At 54.4% G+C, this 27,669-nt stretch overlaps 18 protein-coding genes and 2 non-coding genes across 20 annotated transcripts; 9 read left to right on the top strand and 11 right to left on the bottom strand.

The window, feature by feature from the left end:
* Positions 1-15: 15 nt before the first annotated feature.
* Positions 16-2,127, bottom strand: GLC3 (1,4-alpha-glucan branching enzyme; the record flags this gene model as incomplete). Its single annotated transcript, NM_210171.1, has 1 exon — positions 16-2,127. The coding sequence occupies one exon, from the start codon at positions 2,125-2,127 to the stop codon at positions 16-18; it is 2,112 nt and encodes a 703-aa protein (NP_984817.1).
* Positions 2,128-2,608: 481 nt separating this feature from the next.
* On the bottom strand, positions 2,609-3,307 carry UBC8 (E2 ubiquitin-conjugating protein UBC8; the record flags this gene model as incomplete). Its single annotated transcript, NM_210170.1, has 2 exons — positions 2,609-3,239; positions 3,303-3,307. The coding sequence occupies 2 exons, from the start codon at positions 3,305-3,307 to the stop codon at positions 2,609-2,611; spliced, it is 636 nt and encodes a 211-aa protein (NP_984816.1).
* Positions 3,308-3,587: 280 nt separating this feature from the next.
* On the bottom strand, positions 3,588-3,794 carry HTL1 (Htl1p; the record flags this gene model as incomplete). Its single annotated transcript, NM_210169.1, has 1 exon — positions 3,588-3,794. The coding sequence occupies one exon, from the start codon at positions 3,792-3,794 to the stop codon at positions 3,588-3,590; it is 207 nt and encodes a 68-aa protein (NP_984815.1).
* Positions 3,795-3,872: 78 nt separating this feature from the next.
* On the top strand, positions 3,873-4,211 carry MAK31 (Mak31p; the record flags this gene model as incomplete). The annotated part of the gene is made up of 1 exon (NM_210168.1): positions 3,873-4,211. The coding sequence occupies one exon, from the start codon at positions 3,873-3,875 to the stop codon at positions 4,209-4,211; it is 339 nt and encodes a 112-aa protein (NP_984814.1).
* Positions 4,212-4,263: 52 nt separating this feature from the next.
* AGOS_t0108 lies at positions 4,264-4,335 on the bottom strand. Its single transcript has one exon. It is a non-coding gene; the product is annotated as a tRNA-Met (tRNA).
* A 954-nt stretch (positions 4,336-5,289) lies between these two features.
* On the bottom strand, positions 5,290-6,996 carry VAC8 (protein anchor VAC8; the record flags this gene model as incomplete). Its single annotated transcript, NM_210167.1, has 1 exon — positions 5,290-6,996. The coding sequence occupies one exon, from the start codon at positions 6,994-6,996 to the stop codon at positions 5,290-5,292; it is 1,707 nt and encodes a 568-aa protein (NP_984813.1).
* A 317-nt stretch (positions 6,997-7,313) lies between these two features.
* Positions 7,314-8,921, bottom strand: EDC3 (Edc3p; the record flags this gene model as incomplete). Its single annotated transcript, NM_210166.2, has 1 exon — positions 7,314-8,921. One exon carries the CDS (start codon positions 8,919-8,921, stop codon positions 7,314-7,316), a length of 1,608 nt encoding a protein of 535 aa, NP_984812.2.
* A 491-nt stretch (positions 8,922-9,412) lies between these two features.
* On the top strand, positions 9,413-11,566 carry NPP2 (nucleotide diphosphatase/phosphodiesterase NPP2; the record flags this gene model as incomplete). Its single annotated transcript, NM_210165.1, has 1 exon — positions 9,413-11,566. One exon carries the CDS (start codon positions 9,413-9,415, stop codon positions 11,564-11,566), a length of 2,154 nt encoding a protein of 717 aa, NP_984811.1.
* A 261-nt stretch (positions 11,567-11,827) lies between these two features.
* GTT3 (Gtt3p) lies at positions 11,828-12,730 on the bottom strand (the record flags this gene model as incomplete). The annotated part of the gene is made up of 1 exon (NM_210164.1): positions 11,828-12,730. The coding sequence occupies one exon, from the start codon at positions 12,728-12,730 to the stop codon at positions 11,828-11,830; it is 903 nt and encodes a 300-aa protein (NP_984810.1).
* A 740-nt stretch (positions 12,731-13,470) lies between these two features.
* On the top strand, positions 13,471-13,584 carry AGOS_AEL051CA (AEL051C-Ap; the record flags this gene model as incomplete). Its single annotated transcript, NM_001355319.1, has 1 exon — positions 13,471-13,584. The coding sequence occupies one exon, from the start codon at positions 13,471-13,473 to the stop codon at positions 13,582-13,584; it is 114 nt and encodes a 37-aa protein (NP_001342267.1).
* Positions 13,585-13,666: 82 nt separating this feature from the next.
* Positions 13,667-14,434, bottom strand: EAF5 (Eaf5p; the record flags this gene model as incomplete). Its single annotated transcript, NM_210163.1, has 1 exon — positions 13,667-14,434. The coding sequence occupies one exon, from the start codon at positions 14,432-14,434 to the stop codon at positions 13,667-13,669; it is 768 nt and encodes a 255-aa protein (NP_984809.1).
* A 228-nt stretch (positions 14,435-14,662) lies between these two features.
* MMS21 (SUMO ligase MMS21) lies at positions 14,663-15,298 on the top strand (the record flags this gene model as incomplete). The annotated part of the gene is made up of 1 exon (NM_210162.1): positions 14,663-15,298. One exon carries the CDS (start codon positions 14,663-14,665, stop codon positions 15,296-15,298), a length of 636 nt encoding a protein of 211 aa, NP_984808.1.
* A 216-nt stretch (positions 15,299-15,514) lies between these two features.
* On the top strand, positions 15,515-16,948 carry SLM5 (asparagine--tRNA ligase SLM5; the record flags this gene model as incomplete). The annotated part of the gene is made up of 1 exon (NM_210161.1): positions 15,515-16,948. The coding sequence occupies one exon, from the start codon at positions 15,515-15,517 to the stop codon at positions 16,946-16,948; it is 1,434 nt and encodes a 477-aa protein (NP_984807.1).
* Positions 16,949-17,141: 193 nt separating this feature from the next.
* Positions 17,142-18,779, top strand: PXP1 (putative indolepyruvate decarboxylase family protein; the record flags this gene model as incomplete). The annotated part of the gene is made up of 1 exon (NM_210160.1): positions 17,142-18,779. The coding sequence occupies one exon, from the start codon at positions 17,142-17,144 to the stop codon at positions 18,777-18,779; it is 1,638 nt and encodes a 545-aa protein (NP_984806.1).
* Positions 18,780-19,127: 348 nt separating this feature from the next.
* AGOS_AEL056W (AEL056Wp) lies at positions 19,128-21,092 on the bottom strand (the record flags this gene model as incomplete). The annotated part of the gene is made up of 1 exon (NM_210159.1): positions 19,128-21,092. One exon carries the CDS (start codon positions 21,090-21,092, stop codon positions 19,128-19,130), a length of 1,965 nt encoding a protein of 654 aa, NP_984805.1.
* Positions 21,093-22,063: 971 nt separating this feature from the next.
* On the top strand, positions 22,064-22,552 carry AGOS_AgSNRRPR1. Its single transcript, NR_149437.1, has one exon. It is a non-coding gene; the product is annotated as an AgSNRRPR1 (small nuclear RNA).
* A 72-nt stretch (positions 22,553-22,624) lies between these two features.
* Positions 22,625-24,298, top strand: AGOS_AEL057C (uncharacterized protein; the record flags this gene model as incomplete). Its single annotated transcript, NM_210158.1, has 1 exon — positions 22,625-24,298. One exon carries the CDS (start codon positions 22,625-22,627, stop codon positions 24,296-24,298), a length of 1,674 nt encoding a protein of 557 aa, NP_984804.1.
* Positions 24,299-24,483: 185 nt separating this feature from the next.
* TIM9 (protein transporter TIM9) lies at positions 24,484-24,747 on the bottom strand (the record flags this gene model as incomplete). The annotated part of the gene is made up of 1 exon (NM_210157.1): positions 24,484-24,747. One exon carries the CDS (start codon positions 24,745-24,747, stop codon positions 24,484-24,486), a length of 264 nt encoding a protein of 87 aa, NP_984803.1.
* A 350-nt stretch (positions 24,748-25,097) lies between these two features.
* On the bottom strand, positions 25,098-25,901 carry URA3 (orotidine-5'-phosphate decarboxylase; the record flags this gene model as incomplete). Its single annotated transcript, NM_210156.1, has 1 exon — positions 25,098-25,901. The coding sequence occupies one exon, from the start codon at positions 25,899-25,901 to the stop codon at positions 25,098-25,100; it is 804 nt and encodes a 267-aa protein (NP_984802.1).
* A 421-nt stretch (positions 25,902-26,322) lies between these two features.
* Positions 26,323-27,612, top strand: AGOS_AEL060C (AEL060Cp; the record flags this gene model as incomplete). The annotated part of the gene is made up of 1 exon (NM_210155.1): positions 26,323-27,612. The coding sequence occupies one exon, from the start codon at positions 26,323-26,325 to the stop codon at positions 27,610-27,612; it is 1,290 nt and encodes a 429-aa protein (NP_984801.1).
* Between the last annotated feature and the right edge of the window lie 57 nt (positions 27,613-27,669).

Here is a 27,669-nt window from a genome sequence, read left to right as displayed (position 1 = left end):
ACGTTCGCAAGCCCGTCAGGGGTTGCGCGCCAGAACCAGCGCGGTTCTCGAGGGCAGATAGACTTGGATGAAGTTTCTTCTGCCGTTCCACTCGAGGTCTGTGGTGTGGAATACGGAGTTTTCCTCCTCTATGCGGCGGTGCCCGCCGAACTCCTCTCTGTCCGAGTTGAGGATTATACGGTACGCGCCCGCCTCGTCAACTCCGATGCGGTAGTCCGTGAAGGACTGGGTCGGATGGAAGTTGAAGATGAACACGAGGCCGTTGCGCTCGAAGGAGATGACCTTGTCTGTCTCATGTTTCAGCGAGACGTAGGCCTGGGGAGTATTCAGCCACTTGTGCTTGCCCTCTGCCTCCTGCATGGCCTTATCGAAGGCATAGAGGTGCTTATAGCGGAGGAGGCCGTCGTCCACCAGATTGAACTGGCGGCGGGCGTACTGGTAGCTGTCGCCATTGTTGGCGTTCGGGAAGTCCAGCCACTCGGGATGACCAAACTCATTCCCTTCAAAGTTCAGGTAGGATTCGCCGCCGAGCGAGTGCGTGATCAGGCGGATCAGCTTGTGCAGCGCGATGCCCCGGTCGACCACCGGCGTGAGCTCCTTCAGCACCGTCATGTCGGTGTACATCGCGGCGTCCATCATCCAGAACGCGAGCGTTTTATCGCCCACGAGCGCCTGGTCGTGCGACTCTGCATACGCGACGACCTTTTCTTTGTAGCGCCTGTTGACAAGCGTGTAGACAATGTGGCCCATGCTCCAGTCCTCGTCCTTGCTCTCCTTTAGCAGCTTAATCCACATATCTGGCAGCGCCATGGCGAGGCGGTAATCAAATCCACAGCCACCCACAGACCGGGGCAAGCAAAGGGTTGGATAACCGGACACGTCTTCAGCAACGGTCACGCCGTTGGCGGGCAGCATGTCATGGATCAAGTCATTGGCCAGCATGAGGTACGCCAGCGCCTCGTGGTCAACGCCCGAATGGTCGGAGAGATACTCGTTATAGTCACCACTGAACGCGCCGCGCTCTCCGACGCCGTGGTGATGATAAAGCATCGAGGTCACGCCATCGAAGCGGAACCCGTCGAACTGATAGACATCGATGTAAAATGCAAGGTTCGCCAGCAAAAACCGTTGCACCTCAAAGCTGCCGTAGTTGAACAGCCTCGAGTCCCACAGCGGGTGCTCGCCGCGTCCGGAGCTGATGGAGTGGAAGTACTGGTAGTCGGTGCCATCGAACATGTTCAGTCCGTCGGAGACGTTCTTCGAGGCGTGGGAGTGCACAACGTCAAGCAGCACCTGGATGCCCATTCCGTGGGCAGTGTCGATGAGCTCCTTGAGCTCCTCTGGCGTCCCGTACCGCGAAGAAACAGCAAAGAAGTTCGTGACCTGGTAGCCGAACGACGCGTAGTACGCGTGCTCCATGATCGCCATCAGCTGTATCGCGTTGTATCCGAGATCCCTGATGCGCGGCAGCACATCCTTGGTGAACTCGCTGTAGCTGCCAACCCGCGGCTCCGGCGTCGAGATGCCCACGTGTGCCTCGTATATTCTCAGAGACTCCACGTTCGGGTCCAGGCGCGGCCTTTCGTGCTTGAATTTGTAGGGGCTGGCAGGGTTCCAGAACCGCGCCTCGTACGACGGCCCCCACTCCTTCGCGGTCTCCTTGCTGGGCTGCGTCGCCCTTTTGATCCACGCTGGCAACCGGTGTATCCGGCTCCCGTCGGCAAGCTCGAACACCACCTTCACGCGTGAGTCATGCGGAATCATGAAATCGCCGTCCGCCCCAGGTCCGAACACACCCGTGAACACCCCGAACTCGTCCTTGTTCTGGAGCTCGTGCGAGGTCTCATCCCACCCGTTGAAGTCGCCGACTAGAAACGCCCGGGTTGCATTGGGCGCCCACTCCCTGTACGTTATGCTTTTGCTCTGCGCGTCCGCGTGCAGCCCGTAGCTCTTGTATGCGTCGCGCGCAAACTCAACTAGACTGCGCCGCCCGCCGGGCACCGCATGTTCGATATCGTGCCTCCACTTGTCGGCAAGGAACCGTCTCGCAGAGAGGATGTCCCCGTAAGGAGCTAACCAGGGGTCCAGCTCAACCACGCCCTTGACGTTATCAGGTACACCAGCCATTAAAACGATGTGGAATATGTTTGTCGACCTAGCCCTAAACTAACTAGCAAGTGAAACTGCGCAAGATGAAAAAGCTCCGGGAGAAACGTCCGCCTTTATAGCAGTTGCTACCTGGCCAAGCCATAGGCAAAAATCCCCGGCGGCCCCGTTTCCTACCTGTTATATAACGTGTTACCAGTAGTTATAACTTGTACATTAGTGGTGGGCTCTATAGTAATCTATAGCAAGAGACTGATATATAACGATCTTGCAAAGCGGGTTGCGGCGCGTTCACCAGGGGCCCCGCCGGGTGGCGTCCGAGAATGTGCGGCACGAGTACCAGCGTTGCCTAGCGCGCCGACAAGAGGCCAAGCCGGCTACGGCCGCAAAAGAGCAGTGGTGGCCTTTGCAGGACTGCGGACGGCAGTCGGCAGGGGGTGCTATGCAGGAGGGCGTAGAACCTCGATAGATGCGTGTATTCGTGTACGAAGGTATGTATGCACTAGTCCAATAGGTCGGAGTCGCTGATGTGGACCTCTTCATCCTCCTCTTCAACCTCTATTTCGCTCAGTTCCTCGTCGTCCTCGTCGTAGTCCATTCCATCGCTTGGGTTTTCGTCTGCGTCCTCGTCGTCCTCGGAGCCGTCGCCCGCGTCCCCGCCCGCGCCGCCGAACTGCTGCACGTAGCGCTCCTCGGTGGCATACTTGTCGATGTACTCCTGGATCTTCTCCTCGTACATCTGGGGGTTCTTAAGCTGCAGCGTGGCGGCCTCGTTGTTGAGGGGATCCGAGCCATTCGGCTCCTTCAACAGGCCTGGGATCATCCACTCCACGATGTTGAGCAGGTCGTACAGCGGCGACCACGTCGAGTTGATCACGTCCAGGCAGATAGAGCCCGATGCCGCGTCGATGTTGGGGTGGAATATCTTATTGACAAAGCCGATGCTGGGCGACTTGTACGGGTAGTTGTCCGGCAATTCCACATGCAAGCGCCACACGCCACGCTCGTAGGGCGTCCCCTTCGGCCCGTGAAACTTAACGTGGAACTCTTGCATGTTGTCATCGACCAGTTCCACGTCGTGATCCGACATCAATAACTTCATAACATCCGTCTCAATCCTTCTTTTGGAGCTGCTGTCCGCGCGCGCACGCTCCACGTTAGTACGAGCTCTAGCGCAACCAGCCTATCGTACATACCTCATCGCTTCGTGCTTCGACACGCGCCACCTGTGTTCTGCTGCGCGGCAAAGTGGTTGTAACTTGGCCAATTTCGGCTCCTGTATTCCTCCTCGGGAGTCGCGCTACAGCACCGCCTCTTCCGCGCAACCGCCAGATCGAGCTTCTTACACGAACAAGCCGGATAGCCTTGGGGGCAGCGCGGCACCGGTAGCAACCCGAAGCTTACGTCTATGGTACAGTCGGCTACACACACGCCTGCGGCGCCGATACATATGCTCACGTGCTCACATCCGGCTAGCAAAGCTACTTGCCGAGCTCGCGCCGCAAGGCGTCCCGGCGCTCGCGGAACTCGTTGAGCCTCCGCTCGCGCTGCTCGGCGGTACCAATTATCAGCTCGTGCCGCTCACTATCGTCTAGAAGCTGGAACAGCTCACACATCTTCTCGCGGTGCGAGAGCACCTGGTGCGCGGTGATGGTCTTGAGGTTGATCTTGGGCTCGGGGTGCGTCATCGAACAAGCGGTTGTTGTTGACGGAAGTGCCGCTGGGGGTGGGTCTGTCGGTTGGTGCAGTAGCGAGGATTTTTTCGCATGCAAGAAAATCGCGGGGAGCGTCCGAAAAGCTGCCGGAGACGTCGAGGCGACGGAAGCATGGCATCGGAGCTGGCGCAAATAGACCTCAACGATCTGCTGGGCGCGACGCTACGTGTGGAGGTGGGGCCGGACCGCGTGCTGTACGGTGTGCTTGTCGCACTAGACTGTCACGCGAACTACCTGCTGGACCGCGTGGTGGAGCGGCGGGGCGGGCGCGAGCGGGAGCTGGGCCTCGTGAGCGTGCCGAGCGAGGCGGTCGGCAATGTCAAGATCGAAGCAGCGACCCTGCGCCGGGTGCGGGAGGCGAAGTCTGCCTTCCGGCGTGCAGTTGCCTGAGTATGTAGTGTAGACAGCGTTTATAGCCAACTGCTCTGGCTGGCCAAAAAAATAGCGTTGCCAGGTTTCGATCCTGGGACATCAGGGTTATGAGCCCTGCGCGCTTCCACTGCGCCACAACGCTATAGAAATGTGTATGGGAGAAGTCTGAGCGCGCGTAATCATGGTGGTTACGTTGCCCTGTGACCGCCGGCCACGGGCACCGTTGCAGCCATTGGTAGCGTCACAGGGCCGTTGCGCATCACGGCGCCGGTGCGCGGCGCCGGTGAGCGGCCTGCGGATCTTGGAGGCGTGCGATTGGGGACTGTAAGTATATAGCCGGCGCGTGCCACGGGCGAGCTGGACAGCCAGACGTATCGCGGCGGGCGCCCCGTGGCTCAAAGCCGCTGCATGTGGCGCCTGGAACCTATGGACAGTTCCGCTAAATAAGTTAGTTGCATTTAGACCTAAGTTACAGCGGCTGCCTGTGTGCGTTGCGTGGGGCTGGTACGCAAGAAAGAGCCGCAAACAGGCAGCAAGAAGAGAACTATGACGTCGTCCCGTAGCCAGCACACGAGCCGAAGCATCGCTGCCCAGCCGTTCAACATACAGCCGAGATCAAGGCATTTATTTGGTTGCTCCCGAAGCCTCGTTCCGCGAATGCAGAGTGGCTCCTCTTCCCACGGAACACCTAAAAAGCGAACGTTGCCCACCTAAGAGTGGACCTAGTTAGTGTCTCCACTACGTAACACGAAATCTGAATGTGGATTTTAGGCGACTTAGTCGTTTATTTATGGTCGAGATAATAATAGTAGTAGAGCAGGAAAACAGGGATGGGGGCTAGCAGGTAGAGGAAATCTAGATAGACACGAAGAAGTATGGATACAAGGAACGAGGCCGAGGGTTTTGTGACGAAGGCGACAGTTGCCTGTTGCTGTATGGTACATTAGTACAAATACCTTTCATTCGAGTTTCGTGATTTTGTAGGCTGGAACAGTGGAGGCAGGTCAACGTGGTGCTAAATACATGGTGGGACATAGTGCCGTGAGCGCCCGACACTGAAGAAATCGCAGGTTTGAAGAAAACAAGTAGGGCGGTGCTAATTCAAAAACTGCATGATTTGCTGTGTGATGTTGTATAGTTCCAAACTCGCATGCTCGTACTGCTCCGACCCCGAGGCTACGCTCCCGCCGTTGACCTGTTGTAATCGTGAATGCAAAGAGGACGCCTTTTGAGCATTTTCGTAGTTAATATCCGATAGACGCTTTATGCTCTTGACTATTTCTTTGTTAGACTTGATCAAGCCGAGCATCGTCTCGTTATGTGATTCAAGTAGTTGCAAAATAGTCCACAATGCAATATGTTCGAAAGTCGGGTATTCGCTCTGAAGGAACCTAATCAAAAAGCCACAGACACCCTTGCTTGGCTCCGTCCACGATTCGATTATCTTTTCATAGTTGTTAATACGCGAGCATAGGTTCGCAAGCGCCGCGGCCGCGTTGCCTGCCACCTCCTGGTTGGTTGAAAAGGTCATGGGGATCAAGGCTTCGAGGATGTTGGCGTCTAGTAGCTCCAGTTTCGAGTTATCTGCCAAGGCCAAGATAGCGAAGCACGCGGATATCTCGCTCTGCACAGATATGGGCGACACCAACGCCAGCTGCTTGCACTTCTCGACCGCGCCGCTTTCGAAAAACTCCTGCCGGTTCTTTTCTGAAGATGCCGCGAGATTACGCAACGTGGATACCGCGTGGCACTGGATCTCTTCGTTGTCGTTGTAGTCTAGCAATTTCACCAGTGGCTTTAGGAACCCCGCATCCACGATCAAACCCTCGTTCAGCGGATGAATGGAGATATTCCTAATGCAGGCCACGCTGGCAAGCACCAAAGGCATCGAGTTGCACTGGATAAGCTTCACCAAGTGGCTCAAACCGCCCGCCCGGACGATCTCCAACTGATAACCCGTATCAGAAGCCAAATTTCTGAGCGCAAGCGTCGCTTGGCACTTGACCCGTGCCGAGGGCGAGTCCGTCAACACGACTAGCTTGGAAACCAACCGTGGCTCCGTCTGCGACAACTTGCGTCTGTTGGATTCGTCGACAGCAATGTTGGAGAGCGCCGTGGTACAGTAGTACTGGACGTCTGCGTCGGACGACGAGAGAAGTGACACAAGAACCGGTACCGCGCCAGCATCGACGAGCTCTTTACGGTTCTCCCCCGAGTGCGTCATGTTCAACAACGCGCCCGTCGCATTGCGTTGCACGCGGATGTTCTTGGACTTCGCCAACTTCGTAAGGGGCACCAAAGCCCCGGAGTGTGCTATCTTCGCCTTGTTATCGTCCTGCGTGGCTAAATTCGTGATGCACCCCACCGCGTTGCACTGCACTTCCACGTTGTTACTCTTCATCTGCTCTATCAACGGCTCCAACCCCCCCATCTCCACAATGAGAATCTTGTTCTCGTTGTTCACCGCGAGGTTCCCTAGCGCCGCGCACGCCGCTATCTGGATTTGCGGGTCGTGGCTCTGCAGCAGAATCAAGATCGGCTCCAGCACCTCCCGGTCCACAGGCCGCACGTACTTCTCCGTGATTTCCGCGAACGCCAACGCCGCACTGCGCTGCAAGTTGAGGTTGTCGCTATACACCAACGTCGTTAACGCCTTCAACGGCCCCCCGCTATAGAAGTCGTAGTTGTCCTTGTCCTCCAAGTACCCCAAGAGCGACGTAACCGCCTCTCGCTCGTTCTCCGCTATTGGGAGCACAGTGGCGTCATCCTGCGACTCCTTCAGACAACTGCAGCAACCTCCCATACTAATCTTGTTTGTTCTCTGTCGCCGGCTTATTCTCTCTAAATTCTCTAGCTTCTAAGTCTGCTCTAACGGCATGCAAGGGACGTACGCAAACCCCCTTTGACTTTGTTGTTATGCTAATGTGCTTGTTATCTGTGTGTGTGTGCGTCTGAATTCGGCAGATTTTTTTTGGCTGGTCAAGTTTCTTTGGCTGGCGAGTCAGGCAATAAAGGATGATTGCGATTATTGGCGTCGAATCGCGAGCAGCGGCAAGCTGCGCGGCAGTGGACGTTGCGGCGTAATCACGTGTGTAGCAGTAGTTAGTTACATGTACATAGTCAGCGGGTCAGCTGGACGACACCTTCTGTGACGAAGACGTCGCGGACGGCTGCGAACTTGCGGAGGGAGGAACGCATGGCGTAGCACTGGTGCGGGATTGCGGAGTCGCAGAGGTACAACTCCGGACAGTCCAGCAGGGCCAGTGAGACGAGCGGCCAGGAGGAGCACACGACGGCGTCGGGACGCACGCAGGGCTCGAAGGTGTGGGCGCCGGAGCCGGCGTCAATGCCGCTGGGGATGTCCAGCGACCACACGGGGCAGTTCTGGGCGTTGGCCCAGGCGATGAGGGTGCGGAGGCGGGCGGCGCCTGCGCCGGGGGCGTCGTCGACGAGGTCGGCCAGGCTGCAGTCGAAGCCCTGGAGGGCGTCGACAATCAGCTCTGGGGGGGAGTTGAGGCCTTCTAGGGCTGCGGAGAGGGCCACGACGGAGTCGACGACGCGGCCGCCGCAGCGCGAGAACATGTCCAGCTGGGTGCGGAAGGAGGCGTCGGCGCCGGGGGCGTGCGGGTCTGCGGCGAGCACGGCGAGCACGCGCACGTGGCTGTTCTGGGCGAGGCAGCGGCCGGTGGCCAGCGCGCGCGCGCCACAGCGGTTTTCGCTGGCGAGCAGAACCACGAGCGGCTGCGCGTTGTTGTTCGCTGTGTGCAGGCGGGCCGCGCCGCCGAGCTTCTGGCGCATGAAGCGCGCGAGGTGCACGGCGCTGTGCTCGAGCGCGAGCGCAGGCGGGAAGAGAAACGCGTCCTCCGCAAGCCGTTCCATCTCGAGCAGCTGCACGGGCGTGGCGAGCGGCACGGCGATGTCTGTTTTCAGCGTGCGGAAGCCCGGCATCTTGCTGAGCGACTGCGAGCGCGACGGCGGCGACAGCACGTTCTGTAGTTTTACAAGCACCTCGTCCTCCGACGGCGCGTCTTTGCTGCTCTGCTGGAGCAGGTGTGTGATGTTGATCGATTTTGTGATCGGCAGGTACTCCGCCGGGGCGGCCGCCGCCTTCTGCTTCTCCGAGCCCGCCGAGCCGCTACCCGGCTCGTCCCAGTCGTCGTCCTTGGCGTTGGGAATCACCATCTCGTCGTTTTCAAAGTGGATCTTCTCCTTGCGTAGCTTGTTGTGCGACACGAGCCGCTCGGACGGGTTCACCGTGTCCTGCTGCTTCAGCTTGGCGAACACGTCCTGCTTGTTGAACATCCGCAGGTTGCTCTGGAAGTCGAAGTCTTCGTTCTTCAGGCGCTCCAGGTCGTCGTCGTGCTCCCATGTCGCGTCCTTCCCACTGTGTTGCCCATGGCTGCTGCTGCTGCTCCGCCCGTCCGCAGCCGCCTCTTCGCCGCTGCCCGGGCTTTGCGTCCCGCCGTTCCCGCCGCTCTGGGCCCCATTGGATGGGCTGCCGTTCGCCGCGTTGTTGGCAAGCCACTTCTTGCCACCCTTGGGCGCCCCAGTGACCTTGAGGTCCCGTAATCGTGATGCCTTGACCTTGAATAGCTGCGAAATGCCCCCGTCCGAGAACGCAACATCCTGCAGTGTCAACGATTTAGAGTTGCATTTGGAAATGGTCCCTGTGATAACTTTCCCATCCTTCAATTCCACTTGTACCTTAAAACCCTGGAATTGAGACATTTCGTAGGGAACCTGTTGCCAGCACTACTATCCTACGACTCCTCTTTAGGCCTCTTGAGGCTTTTCTTGCTGTGGTCTTCGTGGTAATCTGAAGTACAGAACGTAAATTTTTCACCAAACACTTTGGCGGGCTGGGAACAGCTTGCGACCAGAGAAGTAGAAAGCTGCCTGGCCTAACTGTGATGTGCGCATTCCTCTCGTGCGCCACCGCCGGCGGGCGAAGGTAGGCGGCCGCTTACCGGACGTGCTTATGCTAGGCGGTCCCTCTTGTAGACCACGCACACGGGCGGGCACCAGGCGCAGCAGCAAGTGCGATGGGGATTCCAGACAGCCTACTCCACGTGGCAGGATATGTAGTGCTTATAGATTGAGGCCGCGACGGGGCTGGATTGCTGGAATCGCGCTGCCAGCAAAGCCTGGACTGTCAGTCACGGTCGACGTCACAATATGAATATAATACTTGGGCGTACCCCTTCTGCACTTCTGCCCTCATGCAGAGCGCAGACCACAAAGCACACTGCGGTGGTATGAACGATCAGGAACTGGAAGAGGCGTATGACTACAACAGTGTGTTGGACGAGCTAGACTACATGACGGCGCCGGGGGCGCGCACGGCGTGGCACAAGCGATGGATGCAGCAGGCGCGCGGCACGTGGTACAAATGGCGGACGCCGCGGCGGTTAGCCGGTAGCCAGCGCGGGGTGGAGCTCTACAGGCTGGACCGGGCGGGCGAGGGCACGATGTTGCTGGAGGATGAGGCGCGCGAGCTGGAGGGTAAACGGTGGGGCAGCTGGGCGAGGACCTTGGTGCCACTCGTGATGCTGGCTGCGCTTTTGCCCGTGTACTTGACGATCCTGGCGCCCTGGATCCGGTTTGCGAAGCTGGCCCCCACCGAGCCGGCTGCCTCCCCCCGATGGAACAACGGGACGCACGACTTCGTGGGACTCACCTTACTTGTTTCGATTGACGGGTTCCACCCGTCGTACATCAACAACGAATCCACGCCGTTCATAAACGAGTTGTACAGCGGCACGTACGCCAAGAGCGGCGTGCTGACGACCCCGTACATGAGGCCCAGCTTTCCGTCTGAGACGTTCCCCAACCACTGGACTTTGGTAACGGGGAGACGGCCCGGGCACCACGGCATCGTGAGCAATGTGTTCTACGATGACACGCTTAAGAAGGAGTTTGTGTTTGTTGATTCTCCCCAAGACCCCGCCTTCTGGAAGGGCGGGGATCCGATATGGTTCACTGCGCAGAAGGCATTTGGCATCTCGGAGTTCAGCGCTGCCGCGCACTTCTGGCCTGGCTCTGAGACGGTTTACGAGGAAGATGACCCTGAACGGGAAACCCGGACTCCGCGCTATGTGGACAAGTACGATGGCCTGGAGTCGATGGACCACAAGTTGGACCGCATATTTGAGTTTATCGACATGCCACTAGGGGAACGGCCAGGACTCATCCTGTCCTATATTCCCGAGGTAGACTCCGTGGGGCACCGCTATGGCAATGCATGGACGAATCCCGTACTCCAAAAGGCCTTGCGAGACACGGACGACTTCATGCGGCGTCTCTTTCAGGGTTTGGAGCAGCGCAACTTGACCTCGTTTGCGAACACGGTGATTGTCAGCGACCACGGGATGGCGAAGCTAAATTGGACAAAAGATGTGCTATTCTTGGAGGACATATTCAGTTCAGATGATGTGTCTCGTTTGGAACGGATCAGCGGGCATGTTAACTGCGGCGTTTACCCCAAGGATAGCCACGATGTGCATTATTTCCATCAGACACTCAAAGAGCACTTGAAAGGGCTACCGTACGATGTTTACTTGCGTGAGCAGCTCCCAGCAGAGTACGAATTACAGGGGCGCTACGATCACCGCCTTGCGCCAATCTGGATACTCTCTCATCCTGGAAAGTACATTATGGACAACAGGAAAACAGCTCCGCCCAACGAGATATTCGGCATGCACGGCTTCAACAACTCTCACGTAGACATGCGTGCTACGTTCATAGGAGTGGGGCCGTTCTTCGGTCGGAGCGGCGTCACAAGCTATCTAGCACCCTTCGATAACATCGAGGTTTGCCAACTCTTGTCCGATGTAATCGGTCTTGCAGAACCGGCGGAGACAGACGCCACTTGGCCTTGGCCGTTTAGCCACATGACTCTGAAGGAGTGGACCAATATCGCCTTGCCTTACGGCTGGCATGAAGATAGTGAATACCTTGCGTACCGCTACCCAGGTAGCACCTTCAACAAGCTATGGAATCACTTCAAGCGGCCCGCAGCTCAGGAACAAGTCACTACGACTCTTTCATCACCCTCCGACCATCCCCCATCATCCGCCGCCGCGCCCACAACGACTCTTTCATCACCCTCTGACCATCCCCCATCATCCGCCGCCGCGCCCACAACTACTCTTTCATCATCATCTGACCATCCCACTTCATCTTCCGCCGCGCCCACAACGGAGACGACAGAATGGTATTCCGGTATTATGGATGGTGCAGCGCACATCATAGATGATACAGAGCAGCTCATCAACAGCATTATGCCGCAAGAAGTCGGTGATTTTGTCGGTGGTTTAGTCCATGATGTACTTGGAGGCGTGGAACACTTCCTCGATGGACTGTCTAGTGAATAGTTGCTACTTATGATTTACTACTGGTTAGTAGTTGATACTGTAATAACATATTGTTAAATACGGTGTCGCCGATTTCTGCTGTGTTACGAAATCAAGGCGAGGAAGATTATCGCACAAGGGGACAGAGGCCAATTATGCGGTTCTAATTAAGCGATGAGCATGGTACAGCACACAGTAGAACAAGGGCGAACAATATCAAGTGAATAACAGTATGGAACTATCGATTAAAGAACACGGTTCAGCGATTGGGGTGTATCATCATCATAGGACGTATAAGCACAGTATTACTCCAGTGATACCGAATATTAGAGGCCATTGTTGTAGATTAAGCGCCCACTGGAGTTGAGCAAAGGCCAGGCCATGGCGGATAAGTTCTGAGAATTTGGCGCGCCCAAAGGAATCCTTTACGACGTATGTTGCTTCGCTCACCAAGCCAGGTCTCCAGTAGTGGCCCACGAAGAGGGCGAGTAGGGATTTGGTGACGTGGAACACTAGCGGGTCGATCTCCACCTGGGGGAGATCGTACCTGATGAAGTTGATATAGTATGCCGCGACAGCAGGCACACAGAACGAAAAGGTGCCCCAGAACGCAAGTAGCGATATTAGCTGCGTGTGGGATAGCGTGCAGTGCACAAAGTATGGCCGCCGGCTCCAGTCGAACGAGAAAAATGGCTGGATGATATACATGTACGCCTCAAGCGCGTAGAAGATGGCGCTGATCGCTGGTATGGTGGAAAGCGTGTCCTGTATCGACTCGTTCACGTCCGCAATGTTGGACTGTACATCAGTTAGAAGCTCGTGAAACTGGAAGCTGAACTGCGAACTGGCCGGGCGCATTTTGTCAAACCGGAGTTTGGAAAACCATTGCAACCCGGACTCGCCCTCCTGCTCCCCGGCCGAGTCCGCGTCCTCCCCGGACTCGTCGCCGTCCTCCTCCCCGGAAATCTCTGCGTCCGTCTCGCCTTCCGACTCGCCCGCGCTGTCATAATACTCGCTGAGTTCGGGATACTCAAGCACATCGAGTGGCTCCTTCAATGCCCGCAAGTGCTCCTGGATGAGCGCCACAAGCGCCGGCTTATTCAGCTTCGCCGGGTGCTTGATTTTCAACTTTTCTGCGAGTAGGGCAAGCTCGAATTTCTTGAGGTGTTGTAGCGTGGCCGTCATCCTGAAGGCTCTGTCGCTGGCTTGGTTCGTGTCTTTAGTCTTGTCTTTCGTACTACTCTGTCTGCGTCTTGCGCTACTCTTTGTGTAAGATAGATAGCGCAGGCAAAAACTCCAAACGTTCACGCTTCTCGTTTTGTATGTCTGCTACTGCTTTGTACTGCTGCTGGGCAAGACGCCGTCTAGGGGTGCTGCCATCGACCTGCATTCCCGCTTCTCCTTAAGTCCCCCGCTTCGAAACCTCATCGCACCAATGCTCTGTTTTGTGTTCGAATGAGCTGTGTTTACGTTTTCCCTTTCAGGAAAGATTATGCATGGTGTTACCCGGCATAGAAAAGTTTCGTTACCCGGAAGAGGATGATCCGTGTTACCCGGGCCGTGTCCGGCGCCTGGTGTCCGGGACAGACAGGGCCCATGTCTCTGCGCATCACGTAGGTACATCGCCGACGCCGGTTACGCCAGTGTCGCTGCGGAGAAGGCTTTACTACATATGTTGATAGGCATGCCGCGCGGAATCTTCCTCGGCGCATTACGTATCAGCGGCACGATGCTGCGGTCGGAGGCTATATAACCCACGAGGCACGCAAAGCATGGGCATGTGCCCGGATTGCGCCGTGCATATGTGCTGCCATTTAGGCTGCATAGGGGGCGCGGTATGAGGGGACCTGAGGCGTGCAAACGATATAAAAGCACGCGTGTGCAGCCGGGCCCACAGGGACTTCGCAGAGGCGGTTGTGACGGCAATGCTTCCTAGAGGGGTTATACTTGTGTTGGTCATCGTTGGCCTGGTTGGCATCGGACTTGCGGTGATATTTGCCGTGCGCAGAGGATGGTTCAACACGCTCAGACAGAAGTAGGCGCTGGCGCTCGCGCCGGCACCGATACACGAGTGGCACGGGACTGCCGATAGTTAGTTAGAACCGAATGTATAAGAGTTAATTAATTGTCCATCGCATAGCGCACAAACTTCACGGTGTCGTCCAGTTCGCCCTGGGAAAGGATTATCTCGCGGTAGCGGTCGGAGCCAGCCTTGGTGGTCATGACGCTGTCGGTGACGCATTTCTGGAGGATGTGCTGGAGGTGGGAGAGGTTTTCGATGGAGGTGGCCTTGATGCGCTCCAGGTCCATCATGTCACGCACAACTGGGCTCGGGTCCAGCTTGCTGTAGAGGCGGTGGAAGTGCTGGAAGCTCTGCAGCTTCGCAAGGATGGTGTCGCGGTACATGCCCATGATGCGCTCCCGGCGTATTTTCATGTCGTCGTGGCTCTTGATGGCCTGGTACTGCTGCTCCAGCTGCTTCACGTCCTTGACTAGCGTGTCCTGGCACTCGCGCACCACGTCGAGCAGCGTGTCGCGGATTTCGACTATCTGCAGGTTGTAGAAGATAATCTGGCCGTCGCTTAGCGACGTTTGCTTGGGAAACAGCAGCTTGATCACGTCCAGAATATCGTTAATCTTGAGTGTCTGCCATTGGTGCGCCAGCTGCTTCGTCATGGGGTGGTCATTGACATCGGCTTGGAGTCTCACTAACGAAACTCGGTTTGTCTGGCCGTTGAGCAGCAGCTCGTAGAGCGTCTCGAGGATCAGCACCTTGCTGATGTTCATGAGAGAATTGGCCGTCCTCTGCGGAGAGCTGGGAGGATGTGAGGCTCCCGTTTTTGTCATAAAAGCCTGTTCAATGATCAAACGTTGAGCGTGCATCGGCATCTTTTTCAGGTCGAAGCCATTTAGGCCATTAGCGACCTAGTGGCTGCTCACATTGCAGGGCCACAGCCGCAGACGTCCATGAATGTACCCGAGAGATTACCTCTGCACTCGGATGTCCTGCAGCAGTTTCACGAGCTGTCCTCCTACAACAAGACGGACCTCGTGGAGGAGGTTCGGCACCAGTTCGAGTTAACGCTGGTCCAGGTAGTCCGGGAAACTCCAGGGGAGATGCCCAGAGAGCTTATTGACTCTATTTCAGCACAATACCGCGAGCTGCTGGCAATTGCGCGCCAAATGGCGAGCCGGGACGCCCATCTCGAACGGTCCAAGGCGGACTACAAGGCCCAAAGCGACCAGTGCGAGCCCATCAAGCTGCAGACATGGGACGGTTACCAGCAGGGGGAGCTGACCGCTCCCTCCCTGGCAGAGATCTACGCCCAGGAAGACGCAGGGGAAGAAGCACGCGCGCCAGCAGAGCACGAGGACCAGCTGCAGAGGCTCTTCACGGCGCTGCCATATATATGGAACGACCCCACCGCCATGGTCCCAGACCAGGCCGCCAGCCGGCAGGAGGACGAGGAACTGAAGATCAGCGGTGGCACCATAGAACTGACCTGTCCGATCACCTGCCAGCCCTTCGTGCGCCCTATGATCTCACGCAAATGTGGCCATGTCTTCGACGAGGTCGGACTGCGACGCTTCTTGGAGCGGCAGACAAAGCCCTGCCCGCAGGGAGCTTGTGGACATAACCTGTCCATGAAGGATTTTGTCCCAGACCTGGTGATGCAGTTCCGCTGTCTGCTGCACGAAGCAAGAGGGCCTCTGACCAGGAACGCATCGGAAGACCCCGCAGACATTGTATAATTACATACGTTTGATAGTAAACTTCCGGACCGGGCATACTCCACAAGATGGATACCCTCGCTAGCGCTCCGGAGCTGGTAGTCATATTGGTCAAAGTCGCTGAGCGCGTCGCCCAGCTTCACGGACTGGACTGAAAAATGTTCACCAATTTGAAGATTTTGGCAATGTCATCAGGTTGCGGTAACGTCCACAAGGAGTCACATTTCAGCAATACCAATGCTCGCACCCTTCCGGCCGAGGCGTTATTCGGCGATCACTTCTCCGCTGCGCACCATCACTGTGCGCGACCTTCTGCAGCTGCAGGATGCTCCGAAGCAACCTCTCGACGTCCAAGGAAGAGTACGCTCGTTCAGGGCCATGAAAAACGCCTCATTTCTAGACCTCGAGGACGGCAGCAGCAAGAATGCGCTGAAAGTCGTCATTTCTCACCATGGGAGACCTAATCCTGTCACACTGAAAACCGGCCAATCGGTAGCCGTCCGCGATGCAATGTGGAAATGGACTCCGGACCGCCAACAGGCATTTGAGCTGGCATGCCAGCCTACAGATGTACAAGTCATCGGAGATGTGACGGATGAGTATCCTCTACAGAAGAAATACGTGTCCTTGAAGCACCTACGCCAGTGGCCTTTGTGGAAGCATCGGACGCAGTACCTAGGTGGCTTACTGCGATTCAGATCGCACATTGAGGCCACCTTGACCCAAATTCTCACGCAAGAGGGCATTTACAAGGTGCCACCGCCGGTTGTGACGTCGGGAGACTGCGAAGGCGCAGGCGAGCTTTTCCATGTCGAAGCTAATAGCCTACGTGCCTCTCAGCGGAAGTACTTCGGAACTAATGCGTACTTGACCGTGTCAGCGCAGATGCATCTGGAAGTAATTGCTCTCGCTCTCGGCCGTGTGTGGGCACTCACGCCCTGTTTCAGGGCTGAGGAGAGCGACACAAGCAGACATCTGTCAGAGTTCTGGATGTTGGAGGCAGAGTTGTGCTTTGTGCAAGATGTGACGCAATTGACGGGCTTCGTCCAGAAGCTGATACAGGAACTTGCTCGCACACTGCTACAGCGCCAAGACGAGCTACTACCTGGCATGGTCCCGCAGGAAGGCGCCGAGTCGAGGGAGACAGTTCTCGCCCGCTGGCAATCCCTAATTGAGCATCCATGGCACACCGTCACATACACGGAAGCTATTCAGGTGCTGCAGCGCCAGCACGATCTATCTCCGTTTGTGCACGCGCCTCAGTGGGGCGCGGCTCTGCAGTCTGAACATGAGAAATGGCTTGCCGGAGCTCACTTCGGCGGCCCCGTCTTCGTCACCGACTATCCGCGTGAGTGTAAAGCCTTCTACATGAGACTGAACGACGACAAAAAGACTTTCGCATGTTTCGATTTGCTGTTTCCAGAGATGGGCGAGGTCATGGGCGGAAGTATTAGAGAAGAGCGTTATGACGCTCTTCTTCGCGAGATGACCAGCAGAAACATGAATATAGCAGAACTTGACTGGTATCTTCAACTACGGCGTCAGGGCAGTGCGCCGCATGGCGGATTTGGACTAGGCATGGAGCGGCTCATTAGCTGGCTGTACGGGAACCATAACGTTAGAGACGCTATAGGGTTTTATAGGTCCGCGACCTCGACCATTGAATTATAATCACGCCGTATGACGACATGGTTACGGAGGAAATGGACTTGCCTCCGATGTACCAGCAATAAGGAGGGATATCACTCCAAGAATTGCCATAATGGACTGAAGGTCACGACACCGACTACATATTATATAGCAGCCCTGTATATAAATTTCATCCTTACAAACTACCTCTCACGGCTTGTGATCACGTTGCAATATGGGGATACAGGTATCGGATCAGATTGCTATCGCTCTTAAGCAACATGGCATTGAGGTTGTCTTTGGTATCGTGGGCATACCTATCGTTGAACTTGCGGAGAAATTAGCGGAACATGGTGTAAGATTCATTGCATGCCGCAATGAACAAAGCTGCTCCTATGCGGCCAGCGTCTACGGGTACCTGACGAACAAGCCCGGTGCGTTGCTGGTGGTGGGAGGTTCTGGTGTGGTGCATGCATTGGCTGGAATTCACAATGCATGGGTCAACAAGTGGCCCCTCTTGGTTATAGCTGGGAGCACGGAGGATGAGTACAAGGGGGGGTTCCAGGAGTTGGACCAATTACGAATCGTAGCGCCATGGACGTCATTTAAAGGGCGCCTATCGCTCGATAACGTGAACTACATGGTGTACACGGCGGTGAAGACGGCGGTATTACAACATGGCGTAAGCTACTTGGACGTTCCGGGCCGTCTGATTAACATGGATGCGGTGGGACCGCTAGCCTCAAAGCCCGTGGATATCCAGCATGTTAGAAGCGGGCCTGACAGCAGCAGGGTACAGGGAGCAGCGAAGCTACTACAGGATGGAAGGAACATACTGGTGGTCGTCGGGAGAGGATGTGCCGAGTATCCAGGTGTGGTGCGCAGCTTCTTGGAACGCTACAGACTACCATTTCTACCTGTACCAATGGCGAAGGGTATTGTGCCGGATTCGCATGAGCTGAATGTCAACGGGTGCCGGTCTCTAGCTTTAAAACGGGCTGAGATTGTGTTGGTGTTGGGCGCGCGGCTGAACTGGATATTACACTATGGCTCCGCTCCGAAGTGGAATGCGGATGCCACGTTCATCCAAGTTGACCGGGATCCCGCCACCCTTGGACACAACAATAGCTCTGGTGTCAACTACTCTGTGCTCAGTGACGTTGAACTGTTCATTAATGCTATCACAGCAGTACTCCCACAATCATGGCAGTACAGAGGTGTTGACAATGAGGTCTTGGATAAGATTCGGGAGAACGGCGTAAAGTTACAACGGAAGGCGCAGCTTACGCCTGGGAGTCCTTTAAATTACCATGCTGTTTATTCTCTACTGCGCAAGCTGATTGACGACAAGAATACCATTTTAAGTGCTGAGGGCGCGAATACTATGGATAACTCTCGGTTGTGGTTCGGGACCGACTATCCAAAACGGCGACTAGATGCTGGCACAGGTGCTACAATGGGGCTTGGAGTAGGCTATGCCCTTTCAGCAAAGTTAGCTAACCCTGATAAGTTTGTGGTGGCTCTCGAGGGTGATTCGGCATTCGGGTTTTCCTGCATGGAACTCGAGACAGCGGTGAGAAACAAGGTGGGCCTTGTTGTAGTCGTGATGAATAATGGTGGGATATACCATGGAAATCCCGGAAGTGGCCCGGTTCGTACCACCGATTTGTCTCCAGAGTGCGCTTACCATCTAGTTGGACAGGGATTGGGATGCAATGGAGTCCTCATCCGCACGTTGGATGAGCTAAAAAAGGAGTTCCCTAGGGCCCTACAGAATTCAATGAAGAGTATAACCACCGTCCTAAACGTTATACTTGAGCCAGGTACGCAGACAAACGTTTCATTTGGCTGGCAGGCAAAGAGCAATATGTAACCTCACGTCTTTTATCTACATCAAATGTCTGTTACTCAGTTGCAAGGTAGGGAATAGTATGAAGAAACATGATATAAACAACAATTCCGACCTAAATATTGATATACATCGTCCATGGGCCTTATGCTGTATTCCTTCCATACTAGAACTTTCTATGTCCTTTTGTTATTCTATTGGTAAACAATATAGCGCAACTTGCGTACTATTGCTCGAGGCGTATATCGCAACTCAACGTATGCCTTCTGACGCCTAGCTTACGAATGTATAGCATGGCGTCAGGCTTACCGCCAGAATCCTGCAAGATATGTCGCTAATGGGATAGCAGTACTGAAGAAGGCGATGTACTTCTTAAAACAATCTCCTGTAACCCCCCTCTGGGACTTTCGAGGGATCAACCCAGCAGTATTTCTCTAGCACAATTTTTATTAGTGCTTGAAGTTTATTTGTCTTGATGAGAGCTTGGTCTTTTGCAGTTTTAGAGGGCGCGCCTAACAAACCCTTGTATGACATAAGTTGATTAAAAAGATCTTCCTTTAATTTCTTCTCCCGCTCATCCAAATTGAATGGTTTTCCACGGGATTTGGCCTTCTCGATCTTGAGTTGCATCATCTCTTTTGATTCAGAGATGATAAATAGTTTTTTATCGTATATAGACCTCCATCTCATTAGCAATCGTTTCCATGGTTCATTCTGAGTCTCAAAAATTAACGAATCATCATTGACTACAATCATTTCATCAGAGATATCTAAAGCGAACCCCAATAGTTCGCTTAAATCATTATAAGTTATCAAATGGACCCAGTCATTTACATAGCGGTCATTTTCTAAATGCTCACAGTATCTTGATATTACGGAGAATTTCAAAAGTTTCATTCCGTCAGGAATTGTATTAGGGTTGACATCGTCGTCAACAAATTCAAATGTTATGTGGTTTTCGTACTGCTGGCGGATCACAGAAACAATCGAGCGCATCTCAGTGACCCCTAGAGCGTTTGCTTTCGCCGACCAGTATCCAGAGGATAAAATATGATTTTGGGCAAATACAACCTCCAAGTCTCGAAGACCGGTTAAAGCTTGGTGAAAGTTAATGGAAACATCTTGTAACCTCGTTTTACTTATAGTTCTCTTTTTTGGGCATTGAGCCTTGTCGGGACGTTTTAAGGCATCTTTTACCGCCTTTTGTTCTTTTGCAATTTCTTTCTTTATCTGTAGTTTGAGATCTTCAGTATCATAGTGACGAATCATAGTTTTTCGTAATAGCCCATGTGTCAACCGTATCTGATCAAACGTCAATGGCTGAATGCTTAGCTTTCTCCTTTTTTTTTCTGGAACGAAGTTGTTCATCCTAGGAGAGCTGCCGAGCGTTTCTGGCCGGACCTCCTGTAGGCGGTGGAAGACCGGCTGCGGCGTGAGCTGTAGCGGTATGGGCATGGTGAAGTTCGAGGATGGTTCTTCCGTATATGTTTCTTCTTCTTCTTCGTCTTCTTCCTCCTCCTCGTAAGCCTCCTCCTCCTCCTCTTCGTTATCTTCGTCTTCTCCTGGGAGCTGCGCTTGCATATGCACGTGCATCTGTTGTGGCATCTGGGAGAATACACTTATGGGGACGTCAAATTGGTCTTCGAATGTCAACGATGTTAGTTCCACCGATCGTTCAAGGTTGGCGAGGTAGTCAAAAACTTGCCTACTGGCATCCGGTTCCAATTGGACCATATCCTGCTCCATGTTTGCATGCTGTTCTATCACTTGGCTGAAGCTGAGGATATCATCGGAATTGTTGTTCGCAAACGGAGCAGTTTCCAGTAACTCCAATTCTTCTGGTGACACCGAAGGCGAGTTTTCCAACGCTAACTTAAACATTGTTCCACCATCGTTGATGTAAGCGTCGTCCTGCGGTATTTGGAGATGTCCTTCCACCACAGAAAACGCGCGTTCCTCATCCTGCGAAGACGAGAACCCATACGAAAAAATGGATTTTGGAGATGGTGTTGCAGATAGAAGACTGCTGTCCGATGTTTCCAGTGTTTTGTCAAATGCCTTGACGAAGGAGCGAATAACTCGATCTCGCCTGTTCCTTTGCACAGACTTCTTCTCCACCCTGTTTCCGGTGCTACTGTTATATTGTGGTAATAGCGAAAGTTCAGACAAACGCGCCAATTTTGGAACTTCCGCTAGAATGACCGGAACGCTGGCGGCAGTGGTGGAGAAGCCTTCGTCGTAGGCGGCCTGCGTCAAATAGATCCCCGTTTCCTCCGCAGAATCGCTAAATTGGCCCTCGTCCAAATTTAGGTAATCCTCCACTTTGTACTGTGTCATATTCTAATAATGAATGAATACTAGTTGGTATGTTATATTAAGCAAGTAGAATTTGTAAGCAATCCCTGTCCTTCTAGCAATATGGTTTGGTTGTTCATTCCTACATCCGAGCGCGTATGTATGGGCCTGCCAACTTTCATCGACTTCTCTATATATATTATATACAGTCGCTCCACTCCTGCGCTGTTTCTGACGTCGCCAGTTCTGTGATACCCTTCCAATAAACGTCGACATGCACTGAGACACTATTTCCCGTTTTATACATACTGACATTATCTTTGAGTCACGTGACCGAGCTACGTAGCTTTCCGGCGCCAGTCAAGTGTCAGAGGACTCTCCAATGCTCGAATCCAGTCGCTAGAGGCCGCACGCCCAAGGCTCCGAGCATATGCTCGCGTAGCAGGCGAGTCCAAGAAATACGCCTGTCTAGAATAGGACGCAGCAGGGGGGCGCACAGCGCCCTTTGAGGTCCTGCAGTTCTGGTTCAACGTAGACCTGCACGTCGGGCCGGGCGGTCGCAACCTCGGTCCACGCGTTGTCGAGCACCGACTGGTCCTGAATCGCCTCGTAGTCCACTGTGTGCTCGGGGTTGATCGGGGGGCTGTGCCAGCCAGATACCTTGTACATTCCGGGCCGACCAGGGATCTCAGCTACCTGCAGGATTTCGCCATTGGCGGTGATACCTCCCCGCCACGCAATGTGAAGGCGCACAGGTACGTGGTTGTTCAACACCCCCCAGCCATCCACAGGCGCGTTGTCGTCGTCATTGCTTCGCTCTTCCGCAAATGCAATCCCTCTGTGGGTCAGCCCACTAGTCCTATTCGCTTCCATAGCTGTCGAACCGCCCTGCCACCTGTGTCAATTGAAGACAACCATATTACCACTTGCCGCAGTTATTGCATTCCAGGCCAAGTATCTGCGCAGGCGGCCTGGTTGCATTCGTTCAGTAAACGCCCGGCTGGTTGAATCACGTGCAAAAAGGGGTAGCTCGATACGCCTGTGCTCACACAGAAGGTGATGGGTTTTTTACCTGCTGGCCGGGCGGCGCGGCTCTGCCGCGTCAAGCGGTCGCGGGTTCGAGACAGACTTGTCTGTCCTACATAACCTGCTTACTTATGTTTGCAATGCAGGTGGGAAATTCGGTGGAACGCTGCGCCGTGTGCGTCCGCTAGGTACACTGTCTGCTGCCAGCTCCGCTGGACTCCGAGAGGAGGCCCCGTCGAGACGGCGGGGCTACACGCCTGTCATCAGAAAGATTTAAGTCGTCTTGTGCGACATGGGATCCCGGACAGCGGGCGCGGCGGTCGGCTGGTGGTTGGGTGTATCGGACGGCGGGCGGACACTGGTGCTTGGCTTCGCGAGGAGTAACTCCGAAGGCTCAGCTGAGTGCAATTGTAGGATTCTCCATGGCATATGCCGGGAGAAACCCCGATACCGATTACAGACAGCTGTCTCCCATCTTTTTAAGTATTTGCTGACATATATAATACGCCCGTAGCATTTTAAACTTCAGGCTCAACACCTAATATCGCATGATGGGTGGAACCAAGCAGCCGTTGGTCAGTGAGCAGTTGCGGGGGTTTCCCTGGGCGCAGATAAGTCTCGTCATGTTTGTTCGGCTGAGCGAGCCAGTTGCTTTTATGTCTCTATTTCCGTACATGTACTTCATGGTGCGAGACTTTGATGTATCTAGTAACGAAAGCCAGATCGCGGCCTATTCGGGCTGGCTGGGCTCTGTATTTGCCCTGTGCCAGGTGGTTTCGGCCATGAACTGGGGCCACTTTGCGGAGAGATACGGGCGCAAGTGGGCACTCATCCTGGGTCAGCTCGGGACATGCTGCTCTCTTCTGCTTCTGGGGTTTGCGGGAAATTACTACCAGGCCCTCCTCGCCCGCAGTCTGATGGGGCTGCTAAACGGGAACGCAGGCGTCGTGCGTACTGTTGTAGGCGAGCTCGCTTCTCAAGAGAGACACCAAGCACTGGCCTTCAGCACCATGCAGCTTCTTTGGCAGTTCGGAGCTGTCTTGGGGCCCATGATCGGCGGCTATCTCTCCTTTCCTAAAGGACAAAACAAAATACCAGAATGGTACCCTCCTTGGCTTTCCAAGATGGTATCGCTGTTCCCGTACTCGTTGCCGAATTTGGTTATATCCGTGCTGCTGCTCGGCAGCGTTTTAACCACCGCTCTGTTTTTGGAAGAGACGCACCCGCATCTGAAGCACAGTCGTGACAGGGGGCTCGAAGTGGGCTCTTGGCTGCTACGGCATTTCTGGCCGTGGTATACCGCCAGAAGCAGCAGCACTGAACGTGCCCTAGTGACGGACGAAGAGGTTCAGTCTGACACCGAGGAGCGGACGCATCTGCTCAGCGACGGACGCCGCACGTCGGGCGAGGACTACGCCTACTCTCGGGTCACCGGCAAGGACGCTGCGCCGGGAGAAACACAGAACAAGGCCGTGGCTACGGGGACACAGCTTGGTACAGAATTCGTCGAGGAGGGGATCCCGCCCCCGCTGGAACAAACAGCTATGCGGCATATGATATACGCAGACGTATTCTACCCGATCATTAGCCACTTGTGTCTCGAGCTGCACCTGACGCCGACCGTCGAGTTCCTGCCGGTTTTCTTGTCCACTGCGCTGGCGACGGAGGAGAGGCCGGACGGAACGGTTGGGCTTGCGTCGCGGTTCCCATGGAAAATTGTGGGCGGGATAGGAATGTCGTCCGAAAGGGCGGGGGATCTGCTCTCGACGACCGGCATTGTCGGATGCCTGGTCATGTTCTTCCTGTTTCCTTTAATTACGCAGCGGTACGACCCCATCTCAATTTACCGCAGCGGCCTGTCTCTGTTCCCCATCGTCTACGTTCTTGTGCCATACATCGTGTTCCTGCAGAAGGACTCGATTCCGAAGTGGTGCACCTATGTGTATCTCTACTCTCTGACATCGGCCAAAACCACGATCTGCTGTCTGACAATGCCACAGATGCTGTTGATTATCCATCGGACCTGCCATCCGCGCTACCGCGGGGTCGTCAACAGCGCCGTCATTAGTCTTGGGGCTGGCGCCAGGTTCATTGGCCCGCTCCTGGGAGGGTATATTTTGGCATGGTCGCAGGCGCACGAGGTCGCGTGGTTGCTGTGGTGGCTACTTGCTGCCCTCGCGGTGTACGCCGGCTACCAGGCTTACAAAATACGCGCTGTGTAACCTGCGTGCCGCGCCGGATACCACAGGCCATTGGCGGTTTATGTAGAATCACCTTACCTACAGAGAAGGGCACTCTAATGATCCCTTATTTATGTACACGTGGAAAACAAATCGCCTCTCGCGGGCAGTGGCATGCACTCATGCACGAAACAGCGGGCAAGCGGAGCAGAGTGTTGGTTTCCCGCTTAGCGGCCCATGCTCTGGTTCAACGCAGCGTTCTGTTCCTGGAACCGCTGGCCCACCCGTTCGCTGTGCTTCAAGAACTTCTCGGAGCATCTCATGATGCACGTCTGTTCCTTGGAGGTCAATTTGGAGGAAGTGAAGTCGTTGACACAGTCACTGAAGCACCTCTCAACCAAATTCGAGTAAAGGCGCATGAAGTCCTTCATCTGCTTCTGCTCCACAACTCTCTGAAATTCCTGTTGCTCTCTCGAATTCAACGCATCCATATTTGCTAATTATTTGCTATTCGTTGTCACTTTAGTCCCAGCTCGAAGTGTGTAGGAAGGGGCTTGTGTCGAGTTATGGCTCTAGTTAGCCCAAAGTGAAGATTTTTCATAAAGCAATACTTCACGAAGTGCGGGTAATACGAATTATCCGCGGCGAGGCCTTCCACACCCCAAGCCTGCAAGTGTTGGATGCATGCTACTGAACAAAGTATCAACTTGTTGCCCGTCTATAAACCGATCCCGGCACCAGCTCGGAAATAAGGGCAATAGGGGCATATAATTACAAAAAGGTTGCTGAGATGGTAATCGGCGGTGGAATCCGCCTATATACTGTGGGCGCCAGCGATAGACTACGAAGTCTCGCCAATACGGCGCAAGTAAGCCTCCCAACCGGCCTTGCGGTAGCGGGCACCCTCGACGTTGGGGTCTCTTCCCTTGTCAAAGAGCCCTCTGCCAACAATGATCACATCGGTACCGTCGCTGACGACCTCATCCACCGTGCGGTACTGCTGGCCCAGGCCGTCTCCTTTGTCGTCCAGGCCAACCCCCGGGGTCATGATGAGCCAGTCAAAGCCGTCTGCACGCCCACCCATGTCACGCTGCGCGATGAACCCGATCACAAAGTCTTTGTCCAGCTTTGCCATTTCAACGACGCCCGCGGTATAGTCTCCGCGCGCCAAAGAGCCCTGAGAAGAGAGCTCTGCCAGCATCAGCAACCCCCTGGGTTCCTGTGAGGCCAGTTTCGCAGCCTCCTTCAGCCCGGCTATCACACCGGGGCCGGTGACGCCGTGTGCATTGGTAATATCCGCCCACTCCGCGATACGGTACACGCCGGAGGAGTACTGCAGCTTAACCGTGTTGCCAATGTCAGCGAACTTGCGGTCCTCGAAGATCATGAAGTTGTGCTTAGCCGCAAGCTGCTGCAGCGGCTTGACTGTCGTCTCGATGTCGAAGTCCGTCAGTATGTCGACATGTGTCTTCAGCAGACAAATGTGCGGTCCCAGCGTGTCTGCTAGCTCCAGAAGCTTTCTAGACGTCCGCACATCAAGGGAAGCGCAGAGATTGGTTTTCTTCTCGTGCATCAATGCCAGAAGCTTTCTAGCAACTGGCGAATTGTGTGCCTTGGCCCTTTCTGCGTAAGATTTCGTTGACATGTGGCAATGGCTAGGTCGGTAGCACCCTATGTGATCAGCCTTATACAAATGCTTACTGTGATGTGGAGCCTACACCATCAGAATGTATGTGATGTGCTTCTTGCCAGCTATAGACAAAAATTTTTCTGTAGTGACAGCATACATGATAGTAGGAACTTGAGACGAGATATAGAGGTCGTTTGCGAAGGGCTTCCAATGAGTTGCTCGAGCGATTAGTCTTGAATGATGTAGTTCCAATTCGGTCCTATGCGGCCGGCTGTAGGGCACTGTCTTTAAATACAATCTTCTCATTACTTCTCAACCGTTGTGCCGTTATCAGACTTTTCTGATCGAAATCCGAAGGCCCCGGAGCAACTCGGTATACGCACATTGAAAGAGGGAGGGCATGCGAGGCAGATTGTAGTCCGACGGATCAGAAGCGATGGACAAGGAGCATGTTATTGACGCAGACAAGGCTGGCTACTCTCCCTCTTCCTCATTAATCGGTATGGTGACCGCCGGTGGGAGATCAATGGTTTATCAGTTCACGTCTTTCTATCTCCGTGCGCCGATGAAGCTGTTCCGGCCTGCACGATATGACTACACGCACTACCTGCGGATTCTGCTAACAGGAGAGGACAAGGTCAGTCAACCGCAACGCCCGAAGCCATCCGGACAGTGGTTTCGCAATCCTGCGTACACATACTACTTGGAAAACTCGTCGGTTGGCGTCTTGACGCGGGCTTTGAATAAGTATGGCTGGAAGGTGCTACCGGATAGAGTGCTGCCGCCGCTTGTGCTCAATTCTGCGGCCGGCGTGGTGCTGTATACGACATACTTATCGAGTCTTTCGTTTCTGCGAGGCCCTCTGGGGGCCGGGGGAGAGCATGGACAGTCACCTCCGCGGATATCCGATGTGGTATGTGCGGGATTCATGGCCGGAGTAGCCCAGGCTGTTGCATCTGCACCAATTGATGCAATATACACGCGCTCCACTGCAAATGACCTTCTTTCTTCCGCCAAGAAATATAACAGCCTATGGCTGTATGGGATTGACAAACTGAAAGAGATCGGGCTGGTGGGATGCTTTGGGGGATTCGGATTATCCTTGGTGAAGGAAAGCGTGGGCTTTGCCGTGTACTTCACTACTTTCGAGCTCCTCAAGGGCCAGGTTTGCAACAAGACGATAGAATATTTGGAAGCGCACAAGAAGCTGAAGGCCACTGGCGCCCAGTCCGCCAATGAGGGTTCTGAGCAGTACTTACCAGCTAAGACTACTTCCGAGGGTTACATGAGCCAACGCGAAAAACAGTGGTTGCAAAGGAGTTTTGTGTTTGGAGCTGGCGTAACAGCGGCATTCGCACTTCAGCTGGTACAGTACCCTATGCTCAAACTTCAAAAAACCCACCTATCACGTCTGGAAGCCTTTGATATTTATCAAAAAGCAATTGCTAATCTGAAGGACCAATCTACAATTGAACCTAAGATAAGCAAGATCCGATTGCGGGGAGGTAACACAAGACTACTTCATCTCTATTTCAACTCTTATATTGATACGCTCGAGCATGTTGCCTCCATCAGTAAGAGTACAGGAACGGCCCGCTGGCTGTATAAGGGTTTCCTGAGAAATACTCTGGCGATTATCCCAGGCACTGCTACTGGGTTATTGTTGCTAGAATATATGAGGACGTCACTTGATGGTAGTGCACAATATTCATCACCATTGGAATAAACACCTCGGGCTACTAAGAACAGGAACTCCCATTCGGAAACTGCATCAAAACACGTA

This window comes from Eremothecium gossypii, chromosome V, assembly GCF_000091025.4.
Source record: "Eremothecium gossypii ATCC 10895 chromosome V, complete sequence".
Taxonomy (NCBI): domain Eukaryota; kingdom Fungi; phylum Ascomycota; class Saccharomycetes; order Saccharomycetales; family Saccharomycetaceae; genus Eremothecium; species Eremothecium gossypii.
This window is presented reverse-complemented; position numbering and strand designations above follow the sequence as displayed.